This window comes from Sphaeramia orbicularis, chromosome 20 (genome assembly GCF_902148855.1).
Source record: "Sphaeramia orbicularis chromosome 20, fSphaOr1.1, whole genome shotgun sequence".
Lineage (NCBI taxonomy): Eukaryota > Metazoa > Chordata > Actinopteri > Kurtiformes > Apogonidae > Sphaeramia > Sphaeramia orbicularis.
In genome coordinates, this window is record NC_043976.1 from 37456562 (window position 1) to 37473905 (window position 17344).

General features: G+C 31.2%; 1 protein-coding gene across 1 annotated transcript in view; it reads right to left on the reverse strand.

Annotated features, from left to right (window-relative positions):
• The window catches only part of col11a1a (collagen, type XI, alpha 1a), a 281120-nt gene that overhangs the window by 167854 nt on the left and 95922 nt on the right, over positions 1 to 17344 (reverse strand). Inside the window, 4 exon segments of the mRNA XM_030123523.1 lie at positions 8200 to 8244; positions 10084 to 10137; positions 10298 to 10342; positions 13620 to 13673. Of these exon segments, the coding sequence (XP_029979383.1) occupies positions 8200 to 8244; positions 10084 to 10137; positions 10298 to 10342; positions 13620 to 13673 (198 nt within the window).

Here is a 17344-nt window from a genome sequence, read left to right on the forward strand (position 1 = left end):
TGATCCACTAATCCTATCAATACATGTAAATAACTGGTGTAAAATGCAGTTTTTCATCTTTTCATTGTTATCGAATATGACCCATTTGGACGTTCAGAGGCTCTGTAGTTACCATGGAAACACCGTCATCTTCTACAACACTGACTCACCAGTAAAACCCACGGAGTCGGATGTTTGTTTTTCTGTTCAGTTAATGACACATTTAGCTGAATAAGTCACTTTTTACTAAGTTTTCTGAAAAAATCCAAAATACAGGTGATAATATTTGTTTGATTTGATTTAGTGATTTATTCAAGGGATGTCCGATATTGGCTTTTTTTGCCAAAAACCGATATGCCGATATTGTCCAACGCTTAATTTCCGATTCCGATATCTACCGATACCGCTGCCGATATATGTGAGATATTAAACTAATTTTAGGTAACATCACAGATCTCCTGTCGTGGAATTAACACATCATGCCTGATTTTATTGTGATGCCCCATTGGATGCATTCTCAAATGCAACAAGGCTTTCAAAATGTAAACACTGTCTGTGCAAAGAATACATACTTCAACTTAAGTTGTGGAAAAAATGCCATATTTATTTATTTTCTCTCCCTCCCTCCATGAGTCTATTACAGTGTGGCAACTCTACTGTACAGTTTTGAAAACTGCACATTTCTTTCAGCTACAAACAATGCTTCATTTACGCGTCGGTAAATGCCGGTGAAATCAAGGCATTATTTTAACGGTTTTAATGATAGGCAAAAAAACCGATAACGATATTCACCGATATTTTTATGCCAATATCGGGCTGATAATATCAGTGGGCCGATATTATCAGACATCCCTAATTTATTCCAAGCATGCAATAAAATGTAACATACATGCAAACAAGCAAAACATAAATAATAATACAAATATCAACAATCATAACAGTCTTAGACAGAACAACACAATAGTTCCATTTATATGCCTGAAAAGGGGTGGGAAGAAGTGCAACTTATTTAATTCCACCCCCTCTCCATATAATATTATTAATAACATATCCCTCTTCCTTTTACATGACTCTTTCATATTTATACGAGATGATAATATTATAATAAATGGTGATAAATCACTTAGGTAAGGTTAAATTCGGACAAAAAAATATTTTGGAAGTCCCTATAAACTTTGTTCTAGATAGTTTTTTGTCAATATATTTTACGAAATAGCTCACTTTGTGACATAGAAGCTATGTTATGCTGCGCTATTATTGTATACATAGTTCAGAGGCTCCGTAGTTACCATGGAAACACCATCATCTTCTACAACATTGATACAATAGTAAAACCCATGGAGTTGGATCAATGACAGTGGATGGAGACACTTAGTTACTGATATATTTTGCAGAAAAAGTCACTTTTTCTTCAGTTTTCTCTGTTTCTGATATAATAACCCTCAACTTTAATCTGAACTTTTATGAACATCTACATGATCAGTGAATTAAATCTAGGAAAGTACATGATTTTCACTGAAAAAATGCAAAATACACAAGATAATATTATAATAAATGGTGATAAATCACTTAAGAAAGGTTAAATAGACAAAAAAAAAAAAAAAGGAAACCGTAATAAAAGCAGCACTGGGTCTTTATGGGTTAAATCAGGGGTCACCAATCCTGGTCCTCGAGGGCCGGTATCCTGCTTGTTTTAGATGTATCCCTCTTCCAACACACCCGATTCAAACCATAAGCCTATCATCAAGCTCTGCAGAAGCCTGATAATGACTGTCAGGTGTGCGGGAAGAGGGAAATGTCTAAAACATGCAGGATACCGGCCCTCGAGGACCACGACTGGTGACCCCTGGGTTAAATATAGGAAAAAATGTGATTTTCACTGAAAAAAATGCAAAATAAGGAAGATAATATTACAATAAATAGTGATAAATCACTTAAGAAAGGTTAAATAGAAAGAAAAAAATAATTTGGAAACTGTCATAAAAGTAGCACTGGGTCTTTATGGATTAAATGTAGGAAAAAAACTGATTTTCACTGAAAAAAATGTAAAATAAGGAAGATAATATTATGATAATTGGTGATAAATCACTTAAGAAAGGTTAAATAGAAAGAAAAAAATAATTTAGAAACTGTCATAAAAGTAGCACTGGGTCTTTATGGGTTAAATGTAGGAAAAAAACTGATTTTCACTGAAAAAAATGTAAAACAAGGAAGATAATATTATGATAATTGGTGATAAATCATTTAAGAAAGGTTAAATAGAAAGAAAAAATAATTTGGAAACTGTCATAAAAGTAGCACTGGGTCTTTATGGATTAAATGTAGGAAAAAAACTGATTTTCACTGAAAAAAATGTAAAATAAGGAAGATAATATTATGATAATTGGTGATAAATCACTTAAGAAAGGTTAAATAGAAAGAAAAAAATAATTTGGAAACTGTCATAAAAGCAGCACTGGGTCTTTATGGTTAAATATAGGGAAAAAATGTGATGTTCACTGAAAAAAAATGCAAAATAAGGAAGATAATATTACAATAAATGGTGATAAATCACTTAAGAAAGGTTAAATGTGGAGAAAAATCATTTGGAAACTGACAAAAAAGTAGCACTGGGTCTTTATGGGTTAAAAAAAAAGCCCACAGGATATTGTATCAAATGAGAAAAAAGTGACTTTTTCAGCAAAATATGCGTCTATAACCACCGTTATTTATCCAGCTCCATGGGTTTTACTGGTGAATCCATGTTGTAGACGATGACGGTGTTTCCATGGTAACTACAGAGCCTCTGAACATCCAAATGGGTCATATCTGATGACCATGAAAAGACGAAAAACTGCATTTTACACCAATTATTTACATGTATTGATAGGATTAATGGATCATCAAGTATTAAACAGTTCAGATCAGTAGATGCTTCTGGTTGTTGGTGGATGTTTGGGTCTTTATGGGATAAATATATGGGTTAAATACAGAGGTGGGTAGTAACACATTACATTTACTCCATTACATTTACTTAAGTAACTTATTGCATAAATTGTACTTTTAAAAGTACTTTTAATACGACATACTTTTTACTTTTACTCGAGTATATTTATGAAGAAGAAATGCTACTTCTACTCCATTACAATGGTGCATATTCTACTTGTTACTTTTATTTTTGGTCATTTGTTAATGCACGAACCATTTGCTTTGTTTTGTTAGAAAGATTTCCGCCAAAAACTCACAACACTCACATGAGTTAAAGAAATTTGACAGAAGGGGAAGATATGTTTAAAGATATCTAGGCTAACTCGTAAAAATAAACAGAAAACCATGCACAGTATCTGCCTCCATGAGAACAGACTAGAAATATTAAAGTGATGGAACCAACAATGATTATTGTGAGGTATTTGTAACTAGCTGTAATGTTCCCATATATATTTTCTATATTTTATTTTAACATTTCATTCATTAATTGTTGAATTTAAAAGAACAATAAATATGATGTTACTCAGGAAGTACTCAGTATTTGAGTAAATTTTTCATTAAGTACTTTTTTACTTTTACTTGAGTAATTATTTGGAGGACTACTTTTTACTTGTACTTGAGTAATATGTTTCTAAAGTAACAGTACTTTTACTTGAGTCTAATTTTTGGCTACTCTACCCACCTCTGGTTAAATATAGGAAAATACCTGATTTTCACTCAAATAATCCAAAATACAGAGGATAATATAATAATAAATGGCGATTAATCCCTTGGGAAGTTGTGACAAATATAACTTTGGGTCTTTAAGAGTGAAATAGAAGTATTAATTTCTGAAAACTGCAACTTTTCTATCGGTGTATCAATGTTTCAGAATATGACAGTGTTTCTGAACGTCCAAATGCGTCATGAAAAGCATTTTACACCAATTATTTACATGCATTGATAGGATTAATGGATCAACAAGTATTAAACAGTTCAGATCAGTAGATGCTTCTGGTTGTTGGTGGATGTTTGGGTCTTTATGGGATAAATATATGGGTTAAATAATAATAATAATAATAATAATAATAATAATAATAATAAACTTTATTTGTATAGCACCTTTCATACAGAAATTGTAGCCCAAAGTGCTTCACATTGATTGAAAAAAATACAATATTAAAATACATTAAGATTTGATTAGAAATACAATAAAATAAAAATAAATATAAAAAAAATAAATATAAAAACAGCGCACATTAAAATATTTGATTATGCATAGAATTTTTGAAGTGCAAGAAATAAGATGAAATTTGAAATACAATAAAATAAAAACTAAAAACAGAAATACAATAAAATAAAATAAAAATTAAAAAACAAACAAACTGCACATTCCTGGTTTCTTAAATTGTGACCCCATTTTTATCTCCTTTCAAAGGCCAATGAGAATAAAAATGTTTTTATTTTGGTTTTAAATATATTCAGTGAACTGGCTTCTCTAATGACAATATAAATATAGGAAAATACTTGATTTTCACTCAAATAATCCAAAATACAGAGGATAATATAATAATAAATGGCGATAAATCACTTGGGAAGCTGTGACAAATATAACTTTGGGTCTTTAAGGGTGAAATAGAAGTATTAATTTCTGAAAACTGCAACTTTTCTACCGGTGTATCAATGTTTCAGAATATGACAGTGTTTCTGAACGTCCAAATGTGTCATGAAAAGCATTTTACACCAATTATTTACATGTATTGACAGAATTGGTGGATGAACAGGTATTAAACCTTGTAGATCAGTACATGCTTTAGGTCAGTGTTGAGTGTTTGGGTCTTTAAGGGTTAATACGTATCGCCTTTTACAGCTAAACGATGATAGAAATCCAATCCTGTGTACATCCAGTGGTATTTATCAGACCATAACCCTGCGTTTGCTGACCTCCAGTGGTTTAACGTGTGGGTGCGCAGCATGATGTGGATGGTTTTAAAGATGCACCGGGGCTGGCTTTGGACCACACCCAACCACTAAACCAGTGATGCTGAGGGCTGAAAAGAGTTTGATAGTTTCGTCCACAGGGGGCAGCATAACACTGCACTGCCCGACTGATGAGAAGTTCATATTTAAGACGTCTTTTACCACAAGGCATCGTCACGTCACAGCTCATCATTTGGCTTTATCTTCTTATTGTGACACCCATGTACTTCTGCTGTGAATTATACACGGTATCATCTCAGTCGGGTGGAAATGTCTTACGTCCAAAACGGTTATTTTACAGGAAACTGGAAAAACTAAGTATATTCCAAATTAGCGGTTCTCAAACTTTTTACAGTGGAGTACCCCCTGAAATATACTTCTTCTTTTTTTTCTCACTTCAGCATTTTTGATTGGAAAAAAATTCGCTAAAATTTGTTCCTGTGCCGACTGTATGTGTTTATATTTTCAAAATTTCATAAATAAACTACTTGTATTTAACTGTAACATATGAAAAATAACACTTGTTTTAAAGTAGATTTTGTGTGCTTTCTTTCATTGATAAGAAAAAAAATAAATAAATTGGTCATTAATTGATAAATCAACCTTTTATCAACAAAAAATAATGACATAGCTACTCAAATAAACTTACTTTGAATAATATAAAATAGAAATGTTCTTAGAATGTTATTAAAGATTAAACAAGATGATTGAAAATAAAACTATTATATGAATGTATTTATTGTGTTTTATATTTCAACATTAACTTGCATTATTTACTTTGTGTATATCTATCTATCTATCTATCTATCTATCTATCTATCTATCTATCTATCTATCTATCTATCTATCTATCTATCTATCTATTTATCTATCTATCTATCTATCTATCTATCTATCATTATTATTATTATTATTATTATTATGTATGTAAAAAATTTCAAGTACCCCCTGGGTTTCTTCCAAGTACCCCTGGGGGTACACGTACCCACTTTGGGAGCCCCTGACATATACTATATACTATACTTTACATCTAAAATTTTATAAATAAATAAATAAATAAATAGTTAAATATCAAAAAAAAAATTAATTATTCTTTTGTGGACCAAAATATAATACAAATGAGTATTTTTAATAACAAAATGGCATAAAAACATATTGATTTTAACACAGGTGGAGGGTCCAGACCCTCCTACTGTAAAGCATAATTATTTCATGACATTACACTGTATTTTGTGATATAACATGTCATATTTTGTGTGTACAAATGATTATTTTTAACATGATAAAATGGCATAATAATAAATAATATAGAATAAAATGTTACCAAAGCTTAAACAAGATGATTGACAATAAAACTATTATATGAATGCATTTTTTGTGTTTTATATTTCAGCATTGATTCTCATTTTTTATTTAGTATTCGATACATCATGACTTATTTAATGTATTTTTCCCCCTGGGGGTATACGTACCCACTTTGGGAACCCCTGACATATACTATACACTATACTTTGCATTTAAATTTGTCAAAATACATGTATAAAAAAATTCTATAATGGTTAAATATCAAAAACATTATTCTTTTGTGGACCAAAACATAACACAAATGATTATTTTTAATTCTCATTATATATTTTGTATTCAATACATGATGACTTAGTGAATGTATTTAAAAAAAAAAAAAAAAATTCAAGTGCTCCTTGTGCCCCACTTTGGGAACCCCTGAGTTAAAGGATGTAGTCACAAGCCCTTTTCAACACTTTCATTGGTTAAATATTTCTGTCCAACATAAAGAATGACCAATAGAATAATTTTATGACAAAAAGAAAAAAAAAAGATACAAAATGAACTTATGAGGTTTCCACCCGACCCCCCTGGGCTTCATGTACGCACTTTTAGAATCCCTGACATATACTATATTCTATCATTTGCATTTAAAATTTTCTCTCTCTCTCTCTCTCTCTCTCTCTCTCTCTCTCTCTCTCTCTCTCTCTCTCTATATATATATATATATATATATATATATATATATATATATATATATATATATATGTATACAGGGTGGGGAAGCAAAATTTACAATATTTTGAGGCAGGGATTGAAAGACAGTGTATGACCAATTAGTTTATTGAAAGTCATGAGAATTTATTTGCCACAAGAAAATTGACATAATAGAAAATGTTTTTATTCTATGTGTCCTCCTTCTTTCTCAATAACTGCCTTCACACACTTCCTGAAACTTTCGTAAATGTTCCTCAAATATTCGGGTGACAACTTCTCCCATTCTTCTTTAATAGTATCTTCCAGACTTTCTCGTAATAGTTTTGCTCATAGTCATTCTCTTCTTTCCATTATAAACAGTCTTTATGGACACTCCAACTATTTGTGAAATCTCCTTTGGTGTGACGAGTGCATTCAGCAAATCACACACTCTTTGACGTTTGCTTTCCTGATTACTCATATGGGCAAAAGTTTGTGAAAAGGTATGGATAATAGTGTTAGGTATGATTATGACATCAATATATGTTTGGTTTCAAAACAATTGACGTAGTGCCTGCTGAGAAAAAAACAACTAAATGTTCATTGTAAATTTTGCTTCCCCACCCTGTATATATATAAAAAATTCTAAAATGGTAAAATATCAAAAAAAAAAAAATTATTCATTTGTGGACCATAACACAAATGATTATTTTTTAATGACAAAAATGGCCCAATAATAAATAATATAAAATAAAATGTTGCTAAATCTTAAACAAGATGATTGACAATAAAGCTACAATATGAATATATTTATTGTGTTTTATATTTCAGCATTAATTCTCATTATTTATTTAGTATTCAGTACTTGATGGCTTAGTTCATGTATTAAAAAATAAAAAAAATTCAAGCACCCCTTGTGCCCACTTTGGGAACCACTGAGTTAAGAGATGTAGTCACGAGCCGTTTTCAACACTTTTCATTGGTTAAACATTCTGTCCAACATGAAGACTGACCAATAGAATCATTTTATGACAAAAAAAAAAAAAAGATAAAAAAAATGGACTTACGAGGTTTCCACCCGACAGCGACGATACACAGAAAGGTCGCAAACTTTAGTGTTTTAGTGTCTACTTTGGCTCTCATTGCCCCTCTCAGGTACAGCGCTGACCCCTGCCCTCACAGCTGTGCGTCTTACAGCGATCTGAACAGTTGAACCTCCACAGTAAAAGGCCATGAACGCGCACACATCCTCCTGACGACACTCCTCTGTATATTCCACCCTTTACACTTTATTGGGGGGTGGTCTGTACCTACCATGTTTCCTTTGGGACCTGGAGGCCCGTCGACTCCAGCGACGCCCTGCCGAGCACAAGAAGACAGAAAACACTCATGTACACCAGAAGAAGTCACTTCAAAGATAGGATATAAACCCTTTATCGAGCAAGTGACTATTTTTGGTCATTTCCATACGCATTACAAGACAGTGAGAGTAACAGAGTGAGTCAATGTGGTCTACACCGCAAAAAATGAAGATCTGACTTAGATAAACTGACTCGAATTTGGAATATTTATCTTGAAACATCTTTTTTTTTTTAGATTTATTGACTTATTCAGACTTAATGTTAAGATTATTTCAGTTGTTTCAAGAATTTTCATCTTGAGTTACCCCACTTAGATAATACTCCTTTTAGTTACCCTACTTAGATAATACTCCTTTTCAAATGTTTTCCCTTTTTTTAATATCAATCTTTTTGTTGTTTGGTTTTAATGATATATTCGAAATAAGCAAACAAACAAACAAAAAAACAAGCTACAACTAATTTTAAGCAACATTTATAACAAAACCATTGTTGGGGATGAGTATGGAGGACACAGAAACTGTTTACCCGCAAGATATTTTTACTTGTTTAGCACAGTTTTGACTATATAAACATATGTACTGAGTCATTATATCTTCATATGATTAAAAAAATCTAACTAGTAAGACTTGAAACAAGTTTATTCTGCATAAAATAAGAATTTTAGCATTCTATAATTCTTAGAGAATATATTCTTATTTTAACAAAACTTGATAATTGCAATTTTCTTATAATTTTACTTGAAATAATACATTTTAACCGAATAATGAGTTGAATTTTCATATTTTTGTACAGGCCTTTTGGTCTGTAAGGTCCACCTCTGCATGAACAGTGAGTGTACCTGCTTTGTCTGGTACCATGAAGTAATGGTACTAATGTAAGGAATGATGTTCAAAGGGAGAATGTGGATGTGGACAGGGGTCTGGATCAGCACTGATGTTGGTCTAATGTTCTAAATGTGTTTTATTTTATACAATTGGAAGTTTTTTATGCTTCTATATGGAAAAAAATACTAATTTGGCGCTGTTACATATGAGTAAGTACGTTTAAGGCGTGTATGTTTTAGGTACCATTTTATAGAATTAAATATACAACACGTGACTGTTTTTTATGCTTTTATATGGAAAAAAAAATACCAATTTGGTGCCATTATATATGTATAGATACGTTTTAGGTGCGTATGTTTTAGGTACCATTTTATAGAATTAAATATACGACATGTGACTGTTTTTTTTATGTTTTTATATGGAAAAAAATACCAATTTGGTGCCATTATATATATGTATAGATACATTTTAGATATGTATGTTTTAGGTACCATTTTATAGAATTAAATATACAAGATGTGACTGTTTTTTATGCTTTTATATGGAAAAAAATACCAATTTGGTGCAATTATAAATGTATAGATACGTTTTAAGTGTGTACGTTTTACGTACCATTTTATAGAATTAAATATACGACATGTGACTGTTTTTTTTATGCTTTTACATGGGAAAAAATAAATGTTGTAATGTTCTAAAAGTGATGTTCTAATGTTCTAAAATACATGATGCTTTCACCTTACATGTGTTTTCCTTGTATTTTTTTCTATTTACTTTTTGGATTTTTTTGATTTTTTTTTTTTTTTTTTTGCCACGTACAAGTAAGGAACCAAATATGGTAACTTCATTAACCTTGATTTTCTACATAACAATAAAAAAATGTTGAAAAATTTCTCAAAAGTAATAAAGTCTTGTTATGTCCACTTATAACACACTAAGGTTAAAATTTCAGTGTATTTCTGTGAGTGAACTGTAAAGGCTTAAATGTGTGTGGTGGTGGTGGTGGGGGTACGTACAGGTGATCCAGGGGGTCCTGGAGGACCACGAGGTCCCAACAAGCCTCTGGGACCCTGTGGAAAATCAGATAACGACATAAAAATCAACTATATACTGATGCTGGAGAGAAACTTACAACAGGGAAACTGTGTCCCCTGGTGGAAACTGGAATAAAAGACACATCACATCAGTTCAACATGTCGGTGCGACTCGTTCGATTCCTTCGTGACTTACACTCTCTCCGGCTAATCCCCTGGGTCCGATCTCTCCATCCTCACCCTAAGAAAAAAAAAAAAATACACACAATTAAAGCACATACATTTATTAAACTGAACTTCAATGGATAAACCTCAAGTGAAGGGAAAGTCTTCTTAGTATTTATTTCTTTGCACATCACATACAAAAAATAAATAAATAAAATCATGCAAGTAACATCACTGTGCAGGAAAGGATAGGAGACAAGAAAGGCTTAATAAACAAAAACACAAAAAAGAAATAAAGAATAAAAATATGAAATAATAACTGAAATAAAGTAAAAAAAAATACAAAATACAAATCAAATGATATAAAGCCTTACTTTTTTTTTAAATAAATTAGATGAGTCTACACTAAATATGACAAAATAGTGCTGTTTTATGTTGAATTTGAGAGAAAACAAGTTGGTAAATACTGGTAATGAGCGGTTAGATTTTAACCCTTTCATGCACGAATTATGAGAACCTTCATCAGTGTGTTTTTTATTCTTCTTTAGGCATGAAAAAAACAATGCGATTGAAAATTTTCTTCTGAAAAATAAATTAATAAATAAAAATAATGTAAAAAAAAAAAAAAATACATTAAAAAAAAATAACGAAAAAAAAAAATTCTTATGAACCCATTTTTCATGAAGTTGCAAAAATGTCCACTCAGCTGGACACCACACGTCTAATTTTTGACACACAGAAACATGTATTTACTGATAAATTGTGTGAAAACTATGGGGGGGGGGCTTGTGATTCTGGGGGTTTATGCTCAGGAGAGATCTACATAATGTTACCAATTCATGTCGGAAAAGATATGTAGTGTCTTAAAACTTTAATAATAATATGTGTGAAAAAAAAAAACAAAAAACAACGAAAACAACAAAATCCATAAATATAGAATAGAAAAGCTGTAGAATAGCTGTCCACTGTAGTGACCAGTATGCATGAAAGGGTTAATATATTCTATTTTTCTGTTTCAGAAATGCTTTATTTATGGCATATATCTGGAAAACTGTTGCCACTGGGGCATACCGATTCATTGCATTTGCACAAATTGCAAGTTTAACCTGGTTATTTTACAGCTTTTTTTGGACAAAGAAAAACAAAAAAACAAATATAAAGAAATAAACAAATATCAATTTCTCTTTTGATATAATTATTCTAAATGTGTTTTATTTTACATAATTAATCAATTAATTAATTAATACATTTTTATAGAACTAATTACACAGTATGTGAAAGTTTTTTTAATGCTTTTATATGGAAAAAAAAAAAAATTTGGCGCTGTTACATATGAGTAGGTACGTTTAAGGTGTGTATGTTTTAGGTACTATTTTATAGAATTAAATATACAACAACTGACTGTTTTTTATGCTTTTATATGGAAAAAATACCAATTTGGCGCCATTATATATATGTATAGACACGTTTTAGGTGTGTATGTTTTAGGTACTATTTTATAGAATTAAATATACGACATGTGACTATTTTTTTATGTTTTTATATGGAAAGAAATACCAATTTGGTGCCATTATATATATATGTATAGATACGCTTTAGGTGTGTATGTTTTAGGTACTATTTTATAGAATTAAATATACGACGTGACTGTTTTTTTATGTTTTTATATGGAAAAAAATACCAATTTGGTGCCATTATATATATGTATAGATACATTTTAGGTGTGTATGTTTTAGGTACTATTTTATAGAATTAAATATACGACATGTGACTATTTTTTTATGTTTTTATATGGAAAAAATACCAATTTGGCGCCATTATATATATGTATAGACACGTTTTAGGTGTGTATGTTTTAGGTACTATTTTATAGAATTAAATATACGACATGTGACTATTTTTTTATGTTTTTATATGGAAAGAAATACCAATTTGGTGCCATTATATATATATGTATAGATACGCTTTAGGTGTGTATGTTTTAGGTACTATTTTATAGAATTAAATATACGACGTGACTGTTTTTTTATGTTTTTATATGGAAAAAAATACCAATTTGGTGCCATTATATATATGTATAGATACATTTTAGGTGTGTATGTTTTAGGTACTATTTTATAGAATTAAATATACGACATGTGACTATTTTTTTATGTTTTTATATGGAAAAAAATACCAATTTGGTGCCATTATATATATGTATAGATACGTTTTAGGTGTGTATGTTTTAGGTACTATTTTATAGAATTAAATATACGACATGTGACTATTTTTTTATGTTTTTATATGGAAAAAAATACCAATTTGGTGCCATTATATATATGTATAGATACGTTTTAGGTGTGTATGTTTTAGGTACTATTTTATAGAATTAAATATACGACATGTGACTATTTTTTTATGTTTTTATATGGAAAGAAATACCAATTTGGTGCCATTATATATATATATATGTATAGATACGCTTTAGGTGTGTATGTTTTAGGTACTATTTTATAGAATTAAATATACGACATGACTGTTTTTTTATGTTTTTATATGGAAAAAAATACCAATTTCACGCCATTATATATATAAATATAGATACATTTTAGATGTGTATGTTTTTGGTACCATTTTATAAAATTAAATATACGACAGAAAGAGAGATTTTTTTTTTTTTTAAACCTTACAAAGGACACAGAATGGAACATCTCTTCCATTTAGCAAATCTTAATTTACATTTAGAGTGATTACTTTTCCCTCCTCAAAGCATGCTGAAAAAGTTGAGAAATGCTGTTCCTAAATTAAAAGTAATACTCGCTGTAAAAAGAAGAAAAAATAATACTAATATAAAAAAAGAAGTACAGTCATATGTGTGAGGCAGAAAAGACTCATTCCGATGTCAACAAACCCAGTAAAAATTATTATTTAATTATTATTATTATTTAATTATTTTATAGCATTTGTTAGAAAAACAAAAACAAAAAAACAAATATAATATGTTGCATTATTCTGTATAACTTATTAGACTTACCTCTGAAAAACAACCTTGGCAAAAGTGCAAAGTATGTTATTATGAAAGTCCCAGCGCACTTGACAGGGCCAGTCAGACCCTATTTCCACACTTCTACCCACAAAACGCTGTTAAAAGCAGCCAACAGCCCGAGGGCGGAGGCAGGAGGTGGTTAGTTTCATGGGGTGGAAAGGTTAAGCGCTGACTCTCCTGTGCACTTCACTGTCTCCGCCTCCCCGCCGGCGCCCGAGGGCAGAGCCGCCGGACCACGGCTGACGGAATACTGGATGGCAGGGCTTCACCTGAGTCGGGGACAACTTCCTTAACAGTTCAAGAAGTCAAAACAGGATGTGCTTACTCTCTGACCGTCCTCTCCGGGGGCTCCTTGGGGTCCCATCGGCCCTGGCTCGCCCTGAGACGGAAAGAGAAAAACAATCAAGACACGTTTTTGTTGAGTGATGTAGAAGCGTACAGGTGTCGCATTTTAATAAGAGGGAGATTCTGCCGTCGTCGACATTTTCTTCATGGACGTGTCTGGTTTTTCATGGCATGTAGTTTGAGTTTTGTCACATTTTTGCGGCTATATATTTATATTTGCAAACTTTACTCGTGTTATTATTTTGCATTCTTCACAGGGCATGTTTTGATGGCGAAGGAAGTAAAAATACTGCATTTTTGGGTGGATTTCGGACCGTATATGCGTACAAATTTAACAAACACTGGCTTATTTGACAGGTTTTTTTTTTTGTTTGTTGTTTGCCTTTAATCCTGCATATTCACAAAATAGGACTTAAGTTGAAATCATAGGTATCTTATGCATCACTTGGTTCTGTCTTGCTCTATTATTATACCTAATTTTGAGTGATTTATTATTGCATGTAGCTGGATTTTTGCCACAGTTTTACTGCTGTTTCTTCACTTTTGCAAACTTTACAAGGTGGGGAAGCAAAATTTACAATATTTTGAGGCAGGGATTGAAAGACAGTGTATGACCAAGTAGTTTATTGAAAGTCATGAGAATTTATTTGCCACAAGAAAATTGACATAATAGAAAATGTTTTTATTCTCTGTCCTCCTTCTCTCTCAATAACTGCCTTCATACGCTTCCTGAAACTTGCGCAAGTGTTCCTCAAATATTCGGGTGACAACTTCTCCCATTCTTCTTTAATAGTATCTTCCAGACTTCCTCGTAATAGTTTTGCTCATAGTCATTCTCTTCTTTCCATTATAAACAGTCTTTATGGACACTCCAACTATTTTTGAAATCTCCTTTGGTGTGACGAGTGCATTCAGCAAATCACACACTCTTTGACGTTTGCTTTCCTGATTACTCATATGGGCAAAAGTTTGTGAAAAGGTATGGATAATAGTGTTAGGTATGATTATGACATCAATATATGTTTGGTTTCAAAACAATTGACGTAGTGCCTGCTGAGAAAAAACAACTAAATGTTCATTGTAAATTTTGCTTCCCCACCCTGTACTTGTGACATCATTTAGCATTGGTCACTGGGGATGTTTTAATGGCAAAGGAAATGAAATTATTGCATTTTTGGGTGGATTTGGGACCGTATATGCTTACAAATGTAACAAACAGTGGTTTGTTTGACAGTTTTGTTTTTTTTTTAAATCATGCATATACACAAAATAGGACTTAAGTTGAAATAATAGGTATCTTATGCATCACTTGGTTGTGTTTTGCTCTATTATTATACCTAATTTTGAGTGATTTATCATTGCATATAGCTTGATTTTTATCACATTTTTACTGCTGTTTCTTTATATTTGCAAACTTTACTCATGACATCATTTGGCATTGGTCACTGGACATCTTTAGATGGCAAAAAAAGCTAAATTACTGTATTTTGGGGTGGGTTTGGAACCGTATATGCTTACAAATTTAACAAACACTGGCTTATTTGACAGTTTGTTGTTCTTTTAAAATTGTACAGTATTCACAAAACAACACTAAAGTTGAAATTATAAGTAACTTATGCCTCACTTAGTTGTGTTTTGCTGTTATACAATATTTTGAGCGATTTATCATTGCATGTTGCTTGATTTTTGCCACAGTTTTACTGCTATATCTTCACTTTTGCAAACTTTACTTGTGATGTTTTTCAGCTTTCGTCACTGGGGATGTTTTGATGTCAAACAAAAGTGAAATTATTGGATTATTTTTGGGTGAATTTGGGGTTGTATATGCTAACAAATTTAACAATTATTTGACAGTTTGTTTTTTAATCCTGCACATTCACAAAATAGCACTTAAATTGAAATAACAGGTATCTTATGCATCACTTGGTTGTGTTTTGCTTTATTATTATACATTATTTTGAGTGGTTTATCATTACATGTAGCTTGAGTTGTGCCACAGTTTTGCTGTTTTATCAAATAAAGTGAAATTACGCTATTTTGGGGTGGTTTTGGGTAGAGTTCAACCGATATGGGTTTTTCTAAGGCTGATGCCGATTTTTAAAAAATTTGGTCAGCTGATGGCCGATATCTAAAGCCGATTTTTGAGGCCAATATTTAAAGGCAATATTTTTTTTTTTTTTTAGAGCACATTGGCCATAAAATACAATTGAAACACTCAGATAATTAAGCTTTTTACGCACCAATATAAATGAAATTATTAATAGTACTCTTTAACATTTATTGAACTTCAAGTGCTGTCCACACAGGTGCCTGATCAAATATCATATAACATTTTTACTACAGATCAAATATCGGCTTCAAAAAAAAAAAAAAAAATTAAGGCAGATGGCCGATATTGAAAAAAATCTATATATCGGCCAATACCTCTAGTTTTGGGGTCGTATATGCTTCCAAATTTAACAAACACTGGCTGGTTTGACTTTTTTTTTTTTTTTATCATACATATTCACAAAATTTAAAAAAGAAAGAAAAAAAAAGAAAATCCACTCGAGGTTAAAGCGGCTTAGAAGATGGATGAATATTCACAAAAAAGCACTTAAGTTAATATTATAGGTATCTTGTGCATTACTTGGTTGTGTTTTGCTCTATTATTATACCTTATTTTGAGTGATTTATCATTGCGTGTAGCTTGATTTTTGCCACAGTTTTACTGCTATATCTTCATTTTTGCAAACTTTACTTGTGACATCATTTAGCATTGGTCACCGGGGATGTTTTGAGGCAAAGGAAATTAAATTATTGCATTTTTGGGTGGATTTATTGGACATATTATACGCTATTATTCTACCTCATCTTGAGTGATTTAACTAAGTAAATAAAGATGAAATTGCGTAACATACTAATAAGATTCACACAGTCTGCACTAAAATGGAAAATATCTTCACCACACCTTTCGAAGTTGTAAAATTTCTTATAAAATATTTCCAATGAGGATGTCTTCAGTGCATCGCTGTTGCTAAATGTCTCTCCAGTTCTTAGTATTAACAACACTGGTCAACAACAAATTTATTGTTGAAGTTTTTTGAGCTGATTTAGGATAATTTTGGTGTGCTGAATCCAAAAATCACATTATTTTTGCTCAATCAGGTCAACTTTCTGAACTATGCTACATATTGGCTTTTTAACATTCTTGCTTACATTTATGGGCATTTTCACATCATATGATACAAAATTCTTTCATATTTCTTGCAATAAACGAGTTCTGAAGATTTTACTTTTGCCAATTTATGATTAATGGTTTTTTTTAATATTACAGGTGAATGAAATGGCTTCGACTGGAAGATCTCGCAAAAATAAGCCTGACGTATTCTGCTACATCTGCGGTGAATACATAACAAATAATAAATACATCCTGTTAGAAAATGATTTTTTTTCTCTTAAAACCTATTTTGGGTGAGAACTATATTAAAAAAATCAACTGATAAAGTCACAAAAATGTAATCAATTTTGTGAGAAGATCAAATTTTTCAAAATCAAATTAGCAAAAAAAAACCTGACCTGATTGAGAAAAACAGATGTCATTTTTGGATTTAGCGGTGCAAAATGGTCCTGATTCAGTTGAAAAAAACCTAGACAACTTGCAAAAAACATTTTTTTGTAACCCAGTGTTATTATTATTTTTATTTTTGTTTCATATGTTTTGTA